We start from the raw sequence: 20,297 nt of genomic DNA, 5'->3' as shown, positions 1-20,297 counted from the left end.
GAACAATTATGACAATATACTGTAGTAAAAGTTATATGACTGGTCTCTCAAAATAATGTATTATCCATACATCATGGATGCGCTGGACAAAGGGGTAATTCACATCCGTGGTAGGATGGAACAGGATGGCGTGAGATTTTGTCATGATTCTCAGAATGGTGCACAATTTAAACCGTATCCATTGTTTATTTCTGGAATTTTCCATGTAATATTTTCAGACATGGGTGAGCACAGATAAGGGGGAACTACTGCACAGTTTTCTCTCTTCATTCCTCCCTTTTCCCTGCATTACTATTGCTTATGTGTGTTGTGTATTACTATTGTCCGTTACTACCTTCCCTCTTCCTTTATTCCTCCTCTACCATAGTGGTCATTGGCAGCAGTGATGGGAAAATTAGAGGACGGAGCAGGTGAGAATATAAGCTGGGAGAAAAATAAGTTACAATGGAACCTGTATAACATGCCTTCCATCTTGTTTTACTTTACTCACGGGGACAGAGAAGAGAAGCTTATGTTATGCCTGTTCATAATTCTGACTTCAATCCTGTTTCTCACCTCAGCATTCCAAGTACCCCTCATCTCCTCATTTTCCCAGGCCCTGTGATTTATATTTACATCCTGGTCTCAAATCTAGACTTGATTTTGTACATCCCAGTCTTATACTTTGTTTTTCTCCAAGGGGAATATTAGCACTAAGGGGAATATAGCACTAAGTTAGGTTATCCATTATGGGATGGGTATTTAAGTAGGTGTGACCAATATTGCTTGCTTTCTTTGTTCTGTTTCTAACCACCAACACTCCATTTGGACTGAAAGCGTCTTTACTGTCAATTATTATTATTGAATTATGCTCTTACTGCCTGGTATTATTCTGTTGCTCTGAGCCATAAGATGACTTTGCATGTATATCTTAGACTCCCTTGTGTGATGATTTTTACTGTAACTCCCTAAGGACAATTGATGCCTTAATGTACTGCATATAGTTATTTAGGAATGTGTTGTATCCCACAGAAAGTTCTGACATTCAGCAATAAGACAATGATTTCAGAAAAAGAAATTCAAAGAGCTATGCTTTTATTCTATTTCCTGTTATACAGAGGGAGAGCCAAGCTAGGCATGTTCCAAGGAGAAATATGCTTTGTTGCTGTTAAATAAAATTGAAATCGTATTCCATTATCTTTTATTTACATGTATTTGGTTTTGTAGGGAAAAAATGTATCAAGGATAAGTATTTTCTAGGTTTCACTATAACAGTAAAAGCCTTTAAACAGTACACAGTATACATCTATGATAGATGAACAGTGATATTAGCGTCCACTCCACATGTCCACTCTGCATGTACACATTTTCTTTTCATTTTTTCCCCAAGCTTTTGAATCTCTAACTTTTAACTTCTTTTGCTGTTACACTGAGAAATTATTTTACCAGCATGTCATACTGTATAGAGTCATACTATATAAAGCAATGTGTTTATTTTAAGTATTAATAGAATCTTTGTGATAGCTATTTTGTAAATGTGCTTTGCTTCCTCTTTTTCTTCCCCAAGCTTTTGAATCTCTAACTTTTAACTTTTTTTGCTGTTACATTGAGGAATTATTTTGTTAATATGTTAGTCACACTATGTAAAGCATGTGTTATTTTTAAGTATTAGTAGAGTCCTTATGATAGCTATTTTGTAAATATGTTTTGCTTCCTCTTTTACTTCCCAGCCCTTTCATTGTTTCACTTTTACTATAATTTCAGATCCTCTTCTTCTTAGTCAAGTATGATGAAAATTATTGTTATAGAACATACATGTTGTTATGGTGATACAAACAGTTTATGAATATACAGTTTATTGTCATCCTCATTAGAATCTGCTGTATTATTGATGATCCTGATTGTGGTGCTATAAATATGAGATATACTATGTCTTCCATAGATTCATTGTTTATATTTTTACATCTAGGAATATAGGCAATAATTAAGTGTATAAAGATATTGATATGTTTTTAACAGTTACATTATTAAAGATCAAGTACAGGTTTAAAACTGCTTATCACATAGTGAGTGTTCAGGACATATTTACAGATGAATTGAATAAGTTTAGTTGGTTGATGATTGAAGGGAAACTGTAGGAATGGTAATCAGCAAGGTCCAGGATTAAAATCACTAGCATGGTAAAAATTAAAGAGAAACTGAAGAACCAGATTCCATCACAGATTTTCGTAAGGAAGAAGGACCTATCGAATGTCAAACATTGTTTTAGGATTATTACACTTAGTGTTCATTGTTCACAAAAATCCAGTAAGATAGACATTATCTTTATTCTACATATAAAGAAATAAAAGTTCAAGAAGTTAGGATGCCTATAGTTGGATAATTGAGTCCAGACTTTTGAACCTCAGAGGCTTATAATATGTACTTTTAATACATATAAAATTAATTTTAGACTAAAAAAACACTCAAGCTATCCTAAAATGATTAAATATTTGAGCATCTGTTAGAGCCAATTCATTCTAGTATGTTGCATAGTTTTTCTTTAGTTTGACAATTTTCCTAAAAGAAAATGCATCCACATTTTTAAGCTGCAATAATAGCTTATTATGTAGCCAGTTTATAGTTTTTTTCTATGTTCTAATTACCCATAAATACTTTAAGTGATCTCTGGAGACTTTTGCAATTTTCCTTTTGTCTAATGTTGATAAAGGAATTATGTTTTGATTTAACTTAGGAAAAATAGTCATTGGCATTTACCATCATTTTAATTTTTATATTTTTGAATAATTTATTAATCTTAGGAAGTAACAAAGGGATAGTGAACAACTTCATTAGAAATTAGAATAAAAATCAAAATTTAAATAAACCCAAAGTTTTATTCCATATTTCTCTAAAATAGGTAGTGTCCCTTTAAAGCAAGTAGCTGCTCATCAACTTTTATGCATGGTCCTGGAACTATCCATCTTATAAATAAAGGTTCCAAATTTAATATGCTTCTTTTTAAAAAAGATTTTATTTACTTTTAGAGAGGGGGAGAAACAACAATATGTCTCTTGCACACCCCCAAATGGGGACCCGGCCTGCAACCCAGGCATGTGCCTTGACCAGGAATTGAACCAGTGACTCCTCAGTTCACAGGCTGGCACTCACTCCACTGAGCCACACCAGCCAGGGCTTAATATGCATCTTTAATATATCTAGCTTATTGTTACTTATGGCCCTTTTTATCTTGCAGTTATGTTGTCAAAATGCAATAACATTGAAAACTTTGATATCTCATGACATTGTTGAAGAGAAAGCAACCATTTTCCATTATTGCAAAACATTTTCATTTTTATATATATAAACACCAGTTAGAATAATAAATCCAGTAAGTTTTCATTTCTACATCACCTGTTCTCTTCCTGTTCCCTTTTATATGCATCTACCTTAAGCATTTGCTTTCTTACAAACTATTTTAAGTAACTTTTAGTGCTCAAACATCATAAAGGATGAAAGAACACTGTCATACATCCTGTTAGCAAAATGCTGTATTCCAAGTTCTTATTGCAAAGTACTCGGTGATATTCTTCCTGTTGAATGACTAACTGGATGGGATTGCCATATTTGCTTTTTATTCTTAAAAATGCATTGTTTTACTCATTGATTCTTGAGCTTCAGAAAATATATTTGAGTCATATGAAAATTCCTAGTCTGAGATTTTGCATATAAGGTCAGTTTCACCATCATTATAGTCTAGAATGCTATTAGTCTCTTTGCATTTGTCTTCTGATTGTCTAATAATGTGAAACTCTTCTGTTAGTTTTCTTCTCTTTGCTGATATGAAAAATTCAGAACTCCCAACTATGTTTAACAAAAGATACCCCCCCATAAAATTCCTGCAAAAATAGTGTCTCTATACTTCTCTTATACTTTTTTTCAAAGATTTGATACTGTGAGAAAACACGATAAGAAAACTGAAGGATGATGTAATAGTGATGATTTATTTTACTACTAGATTATTCATCTAGGTGATGCTATTATTTCATTTTATTATTTTATTTCTGAGTTTAACTCTTAAAAATAATTGATGAGTGATGATTATATAATTCCTAGGATGATAAAATAGATCCATATAGAAATTTTGCAAGATAGAGTGAATTTTAGTCTGTTAGAAAATGAATAAATTGTTTTTTATTGCTGTTCTTTTAGAAGGTTTCTAAGAAAAAATAAGATGTGAAATATTAATGCTTGCAAATGAAGTTGCCCTTCATGGTACACCAGGGGTTAATATAATTACATTTCTTAATTTTATTTCAGAACCAGACCTGAACACTTGATATTTCCTTCTCCTACCTCAGGTGAAAGGGTTAGCCATTGTAATTCACTCCAAAATAATAAGTTGACCAAATAAGGAACTTATCTTAAAGATTAAAGCACAGCTTAATATATTACTAGTTCATTTATCTTTGCTTAATCCAGTGAAATTTTTACAGTAAAAAATAGATGTGTAAAAATTCGTGTATAAAGTATATAATAAATATTTGCCCATTGAGACATCTTAATAGGCCATTTTTGTTAGTTAGAAATACCAAAAATAACAGACTTTTTCTTTTTTTTTTTATGTAAAAGCATGGCTATGCACAGTAGATCCCACTGTGGCAAGCATTTCACAGTAGAATCATACTTCATAAATCACGATCTGAGAGAATCGCCCAAATCAAGTGCAGCCAAGGGGATCAATAACTGACGTGGAGGAATATTTACTTTAGCCCTCAGGCAGACGCGAAGAGATGGGAGCAGTAAAGAAATATAGCTGAACTCCAGAGACAAACGCCTTCTTCTAAAAGACCGGTGCTTCTTTCTAGTGATTGTTGCTAGTTTTTTATGGAATGAGACCCAAAATATTTTGTGATTAAGATTAGTATAGTGCTTGATATCGCACATAGAAGTTAAAGGAGGTACATAATTCAAACAGCTTTTGGTAGGTCACATTCTTGAAAAAGGAACTGGGAATTTTTGAAGTCTTAGAAAGCCTTCTTTTTCTTCCTTATTTGGGGGTATTTTGGAAAAATAGAAAAACATGAAAATATATGCAATGTGAGGGTAGGAGGGGATGAAGAAGGCAGCCCTGCTGCATGGCGGGGACAGGGAAAACCTTCCAACTCTTAGAAGGACTGGTGAAGAGGAAGCAGAAGTAAAGTGTTCATGCAAAATACAGAAACCCATCTAGCTCTGTCCTTTGCAGGAAGAGATGTGCCTAGCCACATCATGGTCAAACTGTTGAAAATCAAAGATATGATCTCACCTTTAACTGAAACATAATCAACAAAAGAAAAAAGCAAACAAAATGTAACCAGAGACATTGAAGTTAAGAGCAATCTAACAATAACCAGAGGGGAGTGGGGAGGGGACAGTGGGGAGAGGGGTTTTCAGGAACTACTATAAAGGACACATGGACAAAATCAAGGGGAGGGTGGAGGCAGGGGAGGGAGGTGGGTTCGGATGGGGTGGGGTGGAGGGATGGGAAGAAAATGCAGACAACTGTAACCGAATAACAATAAAAATTAAAAATTAAAAAACATCTGAAAGCAGTAAAAAAAAAAAGGAAATATCACCTACAGGGAACAACAATTTGAAAGGTCATGGTCTTACCAGAAATACCAAGAGGTTAGAAAACAGTGGAGCAACTTCCTTATGTATTTTACTAATATATACTTTATTGGGATAATACCGAAATTGGTGAGTAATCATGGGGAATAAATGAGAGAATACTACTTAAGCACTTAGTACCTGCCTGGCATATGGTATAGTTTTTTAAAAATGTTAGTTATTATTAATCATACATATTTTCAGCAAAGTAGCCAACCTTTATGGAATTTACTAATTTTTATTTTTATGTTTCATTTTTTCTAACTTTAGAGAAACCTTTTTTATTTTAAAAGGTTTTATTAAGCTTTTCCAGCTGTATCATGAGAAAGGAAGAAACCACTGACAGTACTATAAAAGAGAAGTCACTTTTGCTGTTACTTTCACTTGTACAAAGATAAGATTTAGGAAGCTCTCATTTTCAGAAAAAAAAGTCGTTCTTTTTAAGTATAATGCTTTTCTTTATTTTCTGTGTTGCCTTAGGCAGAAATATAGGGCTTTGTTATGACTCCTTTTATGTTACTAGGTAAGGCAATGCCTGGTAAAAATGAACTGTTTGTTTTAGATGCCATGATTATTGAAGAAATTGCTCTTCAGATCTGCAGTTGATACCCATGTGTATTTTTTTAAAATTTTTATTGTTATTCAATTACGGTTGTATGCCTTTTCTTCCCATCCCTCCAACCCACCCCAGCCGAACCCTCCTCCCTCCCCCCATGTGTATTTTTCACTGAACAATCTTTCTCACATTTTAGGATACTCAAGAAACGTTATCTATAAATGTTTCTCTAAAAAGTTCATGCTTTTTAGAAGAGTCTGAATGAACATATTTTCATAACTTTATTTGAGGTCCTTGTCATTGTTTCATATTTTCATTGGAAGACTTAGGCTATTAGTGCTCAAAATCATGACATCATTTAAAACTAAATTTAAACATAGATTGTGCTTTCTGTTACAGTAATATATGATATTTTATATATTATTGTTCATACCACTTTTATGTTCCTTCCATTATCAGTCAACAAGACAACTATTGTTTCATCTTTTTTGGTAAGATTCCACTAATTTTCTATTTTAGCTTCTTTGTGTTTATAGTAAGTATGATAGCTTTTAAGCCAGACCTGAAATACAGTCCCTAGTTTGTATGACCTTATCTAAGTTACCTACTAAATCTGCACCTAGTTTCCTCATCTTTTATGAAGATTAAATAGATTAATGTGCATAAATGTTAACTTCTACAGTTACTGCATTTAAAAATACTTAACTGAGATGTTACCATTTATTTTATTCCTTTCTATTAATCTGCCCATCATTCATTCATTCAACATACATTTATTAAACAACAGGCTTAGTGGCCTAGATTGTACCAGTTTTTGCTCTCTTGAAATCTGTATTTTAGATGTCTTAAGTACCGCAAAAAATATTGCCTTATTTTTTCTTTCACAGATTCTAGGAGAAAATAGTCATGTTGCATAAAAGTTGTTCAGTTGATCATTTTATTAGTATGTTTTAAATTTTCATCTATTCAAATGAAAACAATCTTTATTACAGTTGTTTTATGGTAGTGCTACTTAAAATGTGGTCCGTGGATCAGCATTGACCTGTGATGAGATAATCACAGAATTTGAGGATAAGCTAAAGTTTACTATCTCACAGTTTCTGGGGATGAGGATACCAGCTTTGCTTAGCTGGGTTCCTCTAGCTTGTAAGGTAGCGGTCAGACTGGTCCAGGCTTATCTGAAGACTTGACTGGAGGAGGATCCACTACAAAGCAGCTGGCTTCCTCAGATGAGTAATCCAAGAAAGACTGAGAGCTTCAAAGATGGAAGTCACATCCTTTCATAACCGATTTTTAAAGACATGAAATGTCATCACTTCTGCTTCTGCTATATTCTGTTTGTAAGAAGTGAGTCAGTTACACACTAGCATTTGGTTCCTGTACCTTGTTTTCCTGGCATCTATAAGTATCATTAAAGGTAATTCTTTTAGTAGTATTAGGAAATGCGTAGTTCATTTGTAGATGAAATTTTGTCTTTTAGTGTGTTTAGTGTGGCAGTGTAGAAATGCATGCTTTATGTGCTGGAGGCTACTGTCAACATTTAATCAATTTTCTTAACACTATACTATGTGCAGATTTAATAACAGGGTCAGAGTTAACCATAACAATTTACTGGCATTGGGCAAGTGGTTTTGGCAAAAAGATTAAGATGAACTTAGGTTTTAGCTCTGACTGTTGTGTCTCATTTGGTTGGAGCATCATCCCATAAACCAGAAGGTCGCCAATTTGATTCCCTGTCAGGGCACATGCCTAGTTTGCAGGTTCAGGCCCCAGTTGGGGCACGCAGGAGAAGCAGCTGATAAATGTTTCTCATATCAGTGTTTTATCTCTGCCTCTCTAAAATCAATAAGCCTGTCCTTGGGTGAGGATGAAAAAAAAAAGATTAACTGAGATTTTGTAAATATGCTGATACCAATATTGTTTGATTCTGATAAATTTAAGCTCTTACTTTAAATAGAGTAATGCTTTATTTTAATATTTTAGAAATTATAGTCACATAACAAGAAGCCAGATTTTAAATCCCAAAACTAGGTTGCTATTATTCTTAGCTCTAAGCCTTTTTAGTAAAGGAGGTAATAAGCTATCTTTGTCTAATCTCTGTTGAAATAAATGGATGTTGTTTTTAGAGTCTGCTTGACTCCTAACCCTTTGAGGCCTGGTCAGGAAGGTTAGTATTGTAATGAAAATCAAAAAGCAAAGTTTCACAAGGAAATCAAGGTATGGGATTCACTTTGTTTTTTAAGAAAAGTATGGTGTTCTCCATACACAGAGATGTGTCTTACTTCCCTGTGAAGGTTAAATAATACCAAATGCATTTTTAGATTAAGGGATTAAGATGATCTGTTAATATACGCATTTGTCAGGTATTTACATTTTTTTGATATGCACATTCTAAACTAGAGTTCTAGAAATTTTCTTGGGGATATTCTGAGATTAAATTTAAAACTTTGAGGACTTGATTTATTTTTATAAGTATATTAATTTGATTTTACATTAAAAGTACATATATTTGTCAAGTGTCAATAATATAAAGTATTTCTGCATATATTCTAGACAGTAATATAGATGATTTTTAAATCAGTCATGCCAATGCATTATGTCAGTGCATTCATATAGTTAAGCATTATGAGATCAAACCCAACATTAGATATTAATGGTGAAATTTCGTGTGTATGTGAAGACTTGGTTTCCTTTCTATTGCATTCATTGACTTGAAGTGAGCTAATATAACTGCTTGGTGCCTTGCTTTGAGTTTTAGGATCATGTCAGTAGTAAAGCCTTAAAGCCGTGAAGAATATGCTCTTGGTTTACTGAGTTCCACAAGCTCCGAGATGGGGTAGTGGGGGGTGGAGGGAGTGGCAGGTTATTTGTTCTTTCCAACTTCCTCAAAGTTTCGCCTAACACTTTGAGTATGTGTTAGTGGTGGTGACTTTTTTCCCCTTGTCATTTATTTAGGAATGCTGACTTTTCTTGTTTTTCTATTCTCAGTTACATGCTCATGTTTGCAGCCAGCCCTGTAGGCTTAGTCACATTTTAGAGAAATAAATAAGAATGAAAGTGATAGGAGAGAATCTGCATTCTTGCGGGCTTACTATGTGTTTACTGTGCTGGGGCTCTTACATATTAAACATTTAACCCTCAACAACCCTGGAAAGCAAGTGTCACAGACCAGGAGACCAAGATTTATAGACCTTGAAATCACGTAAATTGGCCAAGAAGACACAGCTCATTAAGTTTCAGAGTTTAAATTTAAAACCAGAAACTGTCTGGCTTCCAAGCATGCACTCTGCACTCTATCAAAATGCCTCCTGGAACTGAACTCTTTATTAAGTCTTCTGTAGGTTAAAATAAGTAGTTAGCATATTTAGCTCTCATTAAGGAAAAAACAGATATCAGTAAACCTGGACTGCTTTTCCATTTATGAGTTAATAGTTCTCTTTAGCTACATTAATTATTTATTGTCTAATAGATGATGGTTTAATAAATTATTCTAGCTCAGTGTTTTGCAAGTTTTTTTAACCAAATACTTCCTTTTACAAACCTTCCTTTAATGTTATTTGAAACTTCAAGACAAATAACACTAAATACAAATCATTATTACCTCCCCCTACCCCCTGCCCCAGTTATAGCATATAACCCTAGGAAGAGGAGCGATCATCTCATCAATTGAGAACAAATATTTTTGCTAATTTAATGTAAATTCCAGACGTTGTTTTGTTATCAGATGCTCTTCTATATCATACCTGTTTAAGTATGTTTTCGTAACAGTGTTAATAATAGTTTGTAAATGGGTTGTAAATGTTTTAAAACCAAAGTCCTTTAACAGAGTTTGATTTTTAAAAAGTCAGATTATTAAGGACTTTTGATTTATTAAAGCAAAGGGAATTTATGTGGGTGTGTTTTACATCATTTTGGTTCAATCAGTCCAAAATCACAACTTCTTGCTGCTGTTTTTTGTTTTGTTTTGATTTTTTCCCCCATGCTTGACAAATTTTGGAGTACTATTTTCTGGATGTTTAATTTTTTGTTTCTGGTTTTCAGGAATTGTATAAGATCAGTAAAAAAAAAAAATAGTAATGATTTTCAGAGCCTGACTTCTTATGGGAACCACCTTTCAAAATTCATCAACAGTAAACAAGTTATCTGGAAACTATTAATACAGTCTTGGAGTTGATAACAATTTCAACATATTGTATATCAGTGTTCAATAGATATTTCTAAGGAATTAGGAAAATCAAAGAAACGAAGGTTACTTTTAACTTCCCCTTTCCTGTAGGCTATGTATTTATGCTTTTACATTAGTGATGGAACATGTATGAAGAAATCGTAGGAGAGCTCTACAGCATTCTTAGAACAAAGATTTAAGGAAAATTTGAGGTTTTACTTCAGATTTCATTTGTCAAGAGTGGTTGTGAAAGTGCTTTAAACTCCTGCCATCAACTATTGGAGCTGTAAGAAACCTAAGAACTCAGCAGTGAATCAAGAAATAATGTCAAGATTAAATAAAATTCATAAAAACTGGAGCAGTTTGTCAGAGGGGGGTAATTGAAAGGATCATTTTTTCAGGATAGGAAAATAAAATAATATCTTGTACAACTCTTTCTGTACAATTTATTAAGTTTATTTTTAAAATATTTTCCTTCCAATAATGTAGAACACAATACAGTATAGTGATAAAGAGTATAATGGCTCAATTTTCCAGTAGTAGTGTAACCATATCTTATTATCCTGGCTTTTTATGTAATTTTATGTTAAAATGGTGACATTTGTGTAAAACTTAAAAAATTATTACTGTACTGGCCCTGGCTGGGTAGCTCAGTTGGTTACAGCATCGTGCAGATACCTCAAGGTTGCAGGTTCCATCCCAGGTGAGGGCCCATGCAAGAATCAGCCTATGAGTGCATAAATAAGTGGAACAACAAATTTCTCCTTCTCTCTCTCTCTCTCTCTCTCTCTCTCTCTTATTCTCTCTTTCCCTTCCCTCCCTCACTCCCTCCTTCCCTCCCTCTCCCTCTAAAACTAATAAATTTTTTAATTTTTTAAAAATTATTGCAGTATCTAAAAAGGTACTATACTGTAGAACACAGGTGGCAAACACAAGGCCCACAGGCCGAATCCGGCCCTCCACCTTGTTTTACCCGGTGCTGCACCTGGTTTCTACCTGGCGGCAGTGCTGAGCTCTTGCCCCTAGTTAAGGAGTAGTTACATTTATACAGTCCTAAAATTACATTCTGCCCTTTGAAGGCAACCACGAGGCTGATGTAGCCCCCGTGAAAACGTATTTGACACCCCTGCAGGAGAACCATTTTCTCCTTTTATTAAGAACATACATATTCAAGTATCTTTTAAGCATTGTGCACGTTACTATAATACTTCAACTAAAACAAAATTAGTCTGTGCATTATCACTGCTGTTTTTTTGCTGACTTGCTCTAGTACCCAAAATAAGAACCTCTAAGCCTAACTTCTTCGTGTTAGTAAATCAACATCCCAGAAACAATCTACTTCTATAAGATATAAATTTAGTTTTTCACAGTTGTTAAATATCTTGAGTATGTTTATTTCTGAGTATAAACAAAGTTTTCATTTTTAAAGAACCTGCCAGACTTTTTACAAAATATGCAAGTCATCATCAAAATAGGTACTTCACTTTGGGTAATTTACTTTTGAATTGACACTTTAGTTAATGTGTTTTGTGTCAAGATACTTTCCATTCTGTACTAAAGAAACAAGTAGTTTCAATTTATTATTCTATAAGAGTGCATTTTATATGTCTCTAAGATTAGGTAGAGTGTAGGTTTTTTTGACTGTCTCTGCCCATTCTTTTTTGGAATAAGTTAAATGAATAGAAAACCAGGAAGGAAAAGGGCACCTGAAAAAAATATGTGCATGGTTCTCTGTTACACAGTAGTCTTTGTGTCCTTGGTGAAGACTTGAGTTTTCTTTTAGCTTACATATCCTTGGTTCGGATCTGTGGGGTTATAATATTTTAGTTATTTCTCTCAATCATACATGCACATTTTAAAAATCAAATCACTCTGAAGTAATTTTGAGATTTTTGTACACCTTATTTTATAAAGATAGTAAAAGCTGAAGTTAAAATATATAGTTGTTCCTATCATGTAAGAATGGTGGGTATGTGGTTTGAGAGTATGTGTGCACATACGTTTGCATGAAATAATTGGAGAGAAACATTGAACATAACCTGTTAAAGTCTTGGGCTTGTGATTTTTATTTTCTTGAAAATTAAAAAATATATAAGGAATGAAACTGAAAAAATAATTTTTAAGCCAGACATTTGAAAATTACTACTTTAAAATTAAGGTAGTACTTAAATTTAGATAGTAAAAAGAAAATATAATCACAGTGTGAAGTTTTGTGTTGGGTTCTTAATCTATTCAAACAAATATTGAATGTGTGAACATTTGGAGGGTTTAAAAATAATTTTTGTTCTTAAAACATATAGGGTTTTTTCTGGAGGATTATTGGGTTGGTTATTTATAGTATATTAGAAATAGGAAGCAAGCTCCACATAGGAGCTTCCCTATAGATTAGTGTTTCCTTCTTCTCCTCTTTACGCTCTTCTTTCTTTTTCTGCTCCATTCCCTCTCTTTCTCTTATTAGTATATTTTGCATATTTTCTGATACAGTAATTCTAGGTGACTTTATTTGATATGCTTAGTGCTTCTGATACTGTTTACATAGATTTGTGTGCTTTTTTTAATAGGTAGGTGGGACCCTACCACACAAAAACTTCCTTAGAATCCCTTTTGAAAAATCTAATTTTCCATTCTTATTACCACCAAAAACATTAGTTGGCCGTATGGGTTTTAAGTGGTAACCTGAATAGTCAGTGGTAGAATCAGACTGGGAAGGATTTGAATATTTCCAGAGAAAATGTGCTTTTAAACAATATGCTTAACCACAAGAACCCAGAGTTCTTTCCTTTGAGTTGTACGTTACTGTTGTGCGTCTGAGTTGAAGTGAAACACGTTATTCTGTAATACCAAGCCATAAAAATATTTGACAATTTTATTTTTCAAAAAAACTTTTTGTTTATAAAGTCACAGTTATATCCATTCATAGATTTTGGGACTTTATATGTGAGAGTGCATAGTAATCATAGGACAAATACTTTTTTGGAAGCAAAACAAAATTCATTTGTATGTTCTGTGAACTTTGACATTTTTTCAAGGATGCTTACTTACGGTGTACCCTGTTACCTTATATAGTCTCTTTATCTTAAAGAGAAGAAAGTAAGGCAAGGGATTTTTCACAGCTTTGAAAATTTGCTTAACTTACTAACAACTATTTAGTGAGTTTATCTTATAGCAAACACCATACTAGTCACTGACTTTATATGCTGCCTTTCTAACGCCACTTGTAGTATCAAATCTCACATCCCAGAAAAATATGGAAAATCTTCATTCTTTGTGGTATTACATGATCATCTCTGCTAGAAGCTCCCCCTTTCAATTTATGTATTTCTAGATAAAGAAGCTCAGTAAGAACTAACAGACATAACCAAGACTAATGAGAGATTTTAGAAATTTGTAAATAACATAAATATTAACCAATGAAAACAGAAAGCAGGCTCACCACAGTGACATAAATGAAAATGCCAAAAGGAACTGATAGGGACCCATGTATACTAAAACTTAGTCTGTTGTTTATTACAGAATAATAATTTTTCTTAGATTTAGATATAGTTGGGAACTATTTAACTAAAGAAATTAAATTTAGCAAAGCAACTTAATTTCCCAAAGAATAAATATAAATTAGAATCTTTTGAATATTAATGGAGCCTAGCAAGCATTCTGTTATGTAAATCCAAAATATTCTTTTTTTCTCATACAAGTCCTAAAAGCTTAAAAAAACAATTTAACCATTAAATATTTTAGGAAAATTAAGTTATAAAATTCGAGGTTGTTTGAGCTCATATACTTGACCTCCTTACATACTTAATGTTGAAATAAGGAAAAACTACAAATATTTTTAATTATTAACTTAAGAAAAGCAGTTTTTCTCCCAATCTTTTAATGTGATTATGTGATCTTAGTATGTGAATAGAAGATTGAGAAAATGATATAACTGAATAGGAGGGCAGACAGGAAACAAGAAACTGGGATCCAGATTATTAAAGACTGGATTATTCTGGAGTGAAATGAGGTACCACTGTATAGTTTTTAGCAGAGGAGTAACGTGGCCTAATTTGTGATTTAAAAGAATCATTTGGGCTCCTATGTTGATAACTGACAGTAGGAGGAAAAGGGCAGAAACAAGAGACTATTTAAGAGGCTATTGCAATGATCCAGGTAAGAGATAATAATGGTAATTCAGACTAGAGTGAAAATAAGGAGCAGTGGTTAAATTCAGGGCACATTTGGAAAGCAGAGCCCACAGGATTTCCTGACAGTTTTGATGTGGGGTGTACTAGGAAGAGTGGGGTCAAGAATGACTACAAGGTTATTTGCACGAGCAATGGGAATGGATTAGACTTGCCTTCAACTGAGATGAGGAAGGCTGCAACTGAATCTGGTCTTGGGGGATGGAGGCATATGAAAAGATCAATTTTGGACATATTAAACTTGAGATGTCGGATGTGTATTTGGACTGGATCTTCAAACTTGGAAGTCTTAGCCTGTAGATGATAGTAAGCCCATGCCCATGAAACGGGACATAAATTGGCTGGTAACTGGGCATCAATGAGACGGGATGGTAGCTGAAAACTAACTCTATCACAACTTTTCCTGTTGCCAGTATTGCTGATGGCCCAGTTCTTCTGACCTAATTAAGAACCAAACTCAATTCTTCTCAGAGTTTTTGGCCTAATAGTATACCATATATGAAGTACTAAGCATTCATTAAATATTTGTTTTCCTTTCATCATTTAAAGGACAAGGCAGCTTAAATGCAGATGTCTGCATTTAGCCTCTTCACTCTTCGGTAGTGTTGGTTTGGGGAAATTAGGAATGAATTACATTTACGTGTTTTACTAGAAAATGACAAGTATTTGGGTTACTAAAGCATAAGGCAAAATATCAGGTAATTACTAGGCTGAAGGTGATAGTTGAAGAGAAAGAAATTCAAATGATAAACACAGAAAACTAATCTCTATTACCTTGGGCACTGAGAAACAATGTCACCAGTGGTTTCTGTACTTTGGGGAATGTTGGAATTCCCTGGGCATCTCTTTAAAATACTGATATTTGGCTCCTACCCCTAGACCTCTGACTTACGTAGTATGAGATACAAGGTGGGTATCAAGAGTTTTAGAATTTCTCCAGGTGGGTCTAATGTACACCAAAATTTGAGAGCTATTTTGGTGTACACTATTTTTTTTACTAATGGAACTATCATTAATAATCACAGTATTCAAATTCCCTTTCATAGTTTTTTTCATTCTTTGCTGGTACCAAAAATGGAAGCAGCATTGAGAAAAGGTCCTCTTTACAGGCATTATGCCAAGTGAAATAAGTCAAAGAAAGAAAGAAAAATACTATATGATTTCACTTATATGTGGTATCTTTTAAAAAAACTAAATTCATAGATACAGAGAACAGATTGGTGGTGAGAGCGAAGCAGGAGTAAAATGGGTGAAAGTGGTCAAAAGGTAAAAACTTCGAGTTTTAAAATGAAGTAAGTCACGAGGATGTAATGTACAGCATGGTGACTATAGTTAATAATACTGTATTGCACATTTAAAAGTTGCTAAGAGAATAGGTCTTAAAAGTTCTCATCACAAGAAAAAAATTTATGTATGGTGATGACTGGTAAGATAAAAGTAAATGAGCTCTAAACTATGTAAAAAGAAATCACTGATGTAATTTATCATGGCTTCATGATAGTTGTTTACCCGGTCATTTACTGACAGCACAGGTGAACCTCAAATTGGAGGCAGCTGGGGTGTTATGGTAGCTTCATTAGACTTTTGAGTAAAAGACTTGGATTCAAATCACAATTCTTTTGCTCATTAGCAGAATTATAATGGGCAATTCATTTAACCTTCCTTAAGGTAATTCCAATTTATTTCTCCCTAACATGCAAATCTATTTTGCATGGTTATTATAAGTAATTTTTAAAGTTAATATATGAAGGTAAATTATAAAGAACTATATAAAGATATGAAAGAATTATTTGAAAGGGTTTTTCTTGAAGTTATATAACGTTGTAAAATGTAATAAATTCTTGAAAGTGAATAGATTATTATTTCTTCCCTGCCATAAGAATGGAGCTCTGCATATAGTAGGTAATAAATGCTATTAACTAAACATATTTAGTAGAGGAAGTATTGTTTCAGATTTATTTCTTGTATAGGAAGTAAATGTGTATTAATATAAGGAAAACATATGGGGAACCTCAGCCTGGGCTTCAACACAGAAATTGTCACCTATTAGCAAATTTGTGTCAGTAGACATGCTCTAAGTCTTAGGTTTCTTTTCGCTGGACATTGGGGATGATATTACTTTTCAGGACTGCTGTGTGAGATTCAAGTGTAAAGCACCAAGCATAGTGGCTGGCACACAGCTTGCAGGAAATGTTAATGCCTTGTTTCTCTCCAACAGTACAATAATCTTGGAATAGTAATTTAAAAAGCTGAATAATAATTTCTCAGTAGCTAAAAATTCTTAACAATCATTTTTCATTTGTTTTGCTGATTTCTATATATTTTAACTTGTAAGTGTCCACCTCCTTCCCATCCCCAGTGCTTTAAAAAGCAGTTTTTGTTTTGTATGCTTTTCAGGTAACAAAAAAAGCCATTTAATGTGGAGTCTGCACCATGGACAGCCCAAAGGAAAAGAATGACAGTTACAAAGATGACCTTCTGCTTAGGATGGGACTGAACGATAATAAAGCTGGGATGGAAGGATTAGATAAAGAGAAAATAAACAAAATTATAATGGAAGCCACAAAGGTAAGTTTCTTGTTTCTTTCAATATCTTTAATTTAGTAACTTTTATTGAAAATCAGTACGTTGTAAACATCCTTTTCATTGCAATTTTTAATATTTTAAAATATAATATTGTTAAGCTACAAATAGGTATGGAATAATCTCCTTTCTAGCCTATTGCTCTTGCCATCCAGTTTTCTACTTCATGTGGACATAATATGTATGTAAAAGCAAAGTAACATGCAGTTTTTTATGCTTTTTAAATCCCAGTAGGAGAATACTATAATTGTTATGTTTTTAATTTTTGTTTGAGTTAATATAACTTGGAGGTCTTTCTGAAGGTCTTTCTGAAGAATTGAAGATCTTCATTCTTTCTTTATGCTACATGTGTGGATATAATTTATTGAACTGGTCAGAATCTTGATTGATGGACATATGTCATTTCTAGTCTTTTGTTTTTACAAACAGTATGTCAGTGAATAACGTTGTATTTTATAACTCTACGTATGTGCAAGTAAAGCTGTAGGAGAGATTCCCAGAAGTGGACTTGTTCCACCAAATGCAGATAGCACTAGCGGATATATGCATGTGCAATATTTATGAATTGCCCAGCTGTCTTCTATTGTGGTTGTATCAATTTACATTTCCGCTGCCAATATAAGAGAGTATGTGTTATCATGCCACAAACTTGCCAATACTGCGTGTTATGAAACTTTTGGATTTGTCAATCAATGGTAACAGACTGTAGTGTTAATTCGTATTTCTCTTTTGAAAAGTGAGATTGTGCATCTTTTCAAAGCTATTTGTATTTCTTTTTTTATGAACTGCCTTTTTTTCACCTTGGCATAATTTTCCATTGAATTGGTGTTTATTTTTATTATTGTTTACTTTTTTATTTTGCTTGTGGCAGTTTCTGCTGGGCAGAAATTTTTTGTTTGCTTCTTTTTATGTACTTGAATTTGTCAACTACATATGGTTTTCTCGAGTTTCATGAAAGAATTCTTTAATGTTCTCCTACCACTTTTTTGGTATTATTCATATAGTATGGAATATACATGCAGAAAGGTACCAATATGTAAGAGAATATTCTCTTTCTCAGTAAATGCATGCTGATACTCACGGCAGCTTCCTACTAGTGGTTTAGTCAGGAGTGGGGAGGAAGGCTGTGTGCGTGTGCACATGAGCACGCGCACACTGAGGACTTAGGGGAGCAATCAAATGCAGCAGGATATTAACTCTTGCCGTATCTAAAAGAGGACCTATAAGTGTTCATTGTACCGTTTTTTCAGCTTTTAAAGATTTAGAAATTCCAAAATAAAAAAGTTGAGGGAAGAATAATTTAAGAATATAAAATGTAGACACAATTTTAAAAGTAAAAGAATTACGAGATGAAATAAGCAAATATAACATACGGACCCTGATTGAATCTTGGCTTAAAGAAATACATTTGAAACATTTAGGTGCATTTGAATAAGGAGAAGGTACTCCAATATATTCATGAATTATTGTTCATTTTATTAGTTATACAAATGTGATTATGTGGGGACATGGCCTTATTTTTTTAAATGCATACTAAAATACTGTATGGAATAGCTAAATGTTATTATATCTAAAATTTACTTGAAAACAGTTCACTTTAAAAAATATCAATGAAGGCAGCATGGCAAAATGTTAATTGTTAAATCTTAGTGATAATTTTATATGTGTGTTTATTGTACTAATCTGTTTTTCTGTTTGAGTCTTCTTTGAAATTTTCACCTTGAAATTTTTTTAAAGATTTCATTTATTTATTTTTAGAGAGAGGAAGGGAGGGAGAAAGAGGGAGAGAAGCATCAGTGTGTGGTTGCCTCTGGCACACTCCCAACTGGGAACCTGGCCTGCAGCCCAGGCATGTGTCCTGACTGGTAATCAAACCAGTGACCCTTTGCTTCACAGACCGGTGCTCAATCCACTGAGCCACACCAACCAGGGCTCATCATGCAATTTTTAAAAAAAGAAGAAGAAAAGAATAAAACCCGTAAGCTTAGTTTTCAGGTTAAGAGGTAGACCTTTGCAGATAGATATCCTGCATGTCTCTATCAGATCTTCTCTCTCTCTCCTCTCTGTCCCAGTACCACTTGTGAGATAATCTGTCCTTTTCCTTCTGATCTCAAGTGCTTTCTCCTGACCCACTGGATTATTTTTCTGTTCTTGTACCTATACAACATGATTTTAATTAAAATACTTTATAATAAGACTTGATAATTGCTAGAACAAGTTGTTCTATTGCTCTTTGTTTTTTATTTTTTAAAGTATCTTGGGTATTCTTGAATCTTTGCTCTTCCGTATAAATTTCATAAGTATATATTCATCATAGAAAAAATATATATATACATATATCATATAATGATATATGCATGTGATATATATTATAATCATATAAAATATAGTAGTATATATTCCTCTAGTATATGTGTGTGGGAGAGAGTTTACCATAAATATCTTTTTAAATTGAGTTTTCTAATTGTTTCTGCTCCATAGCAATGCACTTTACTTTTTACAAACTTTTATCAGAAAATTTTAAACATAAACTAAATTAAAGAGAATAGTAACCTGAATCCCTGGGTAAATATCATCCAGCACCAACATTTTTACAAATGTTGTTTTCTCTATCCCACTTACCTCACCCCTGCTGAATTTTGGATGTATTTAAAATAAATCCCAATAAATGGGACAAATTTATAGAAACTTAAAAATTTTCAAAACTGACTCAAGAAGATACACAAAGCTAATAGACCTATAATAAGTAAAGTAATTTAGTGATTAAGAATCTTCTCATCCCACCCCACCCCCTACCCAAAAAAGAAAAAAGCAAAAAAGCAAAAAAGACCAACAAATTGAAAATATAATGCAAAAAAAGCTTCACTGGTGAATTTTACCTGATATTTGAAGAAATGATGCCAATACTCCACAAGCTGTTCCAGAAAATAAAGGATGCAACACTTACCAACTCATTCTATGAAGCCAGTATTTCTTTGATACCAAAGCCAGAGAAGCAGAAGATTCTAGGTTATTATAAATGTTAAAAGTCCTCCACAAAATTGTTGCAAACTGAATCCAACAATATATAAAAAAAGATTACCTTGACCAAGTGGGATTTATCCTAGGAATGCAAGTTTGGTTTAGCATCTAAAAATCAATTAATGTAATACACCATATTAATAGAATAAAGAATAAAAAATACCTTGTCATCTCAATAGAT

The 20,297-nt window shown here is 33.3% G+C and overlaps 1 protein-coding gene across 3 annotated transcripts in view; it reads left to right on the top strand.

Annotated features, from left to right (window-relative positions):
• Positions 1-20,297, top strand: part of POLK (DNA polymerase kappa) — a 67,078-nt gene that overhangs the window by 9,230 nt on the left and 37,551 nt on the right. For all 3 annotated transcript variants that reach the window (XM_045197914.3, XM_045197915.3, XM_024563584.4), the window contains exon 2: positions 16,910-17,080. In XM_045197914.3, the coding sequence (XP_045053849.2) occupies positions 16,946-17,080 (135 nt within the window). In that variant the 5' untranslated portion in view covers positions 16,910-16,945. The remainder of the gene's footprint in view (positions 1-16,909; positions 17,081-20,297) is intronic.

This window comes from Desmodus rotundus, chromosome 1 (genome assembly GCF_022682495.2).
Source record: "Desmodus rotundus isolate HL8 chromosome 1, HLdesRot8A.1, whole genome shotgun sequence".
NCBI classification, from domain to species: domain Eukaryota; kingdom Metazoa; phylum Chordata; class Mammalia; order Chiroptera; family Phyllostomidae; genus Desmodus; species Desmodus rotundus.
Note: the sequence above shows the minus strand (reverse complement) of the source record. Positions and strands in the feature narration are given on the sequence as shown.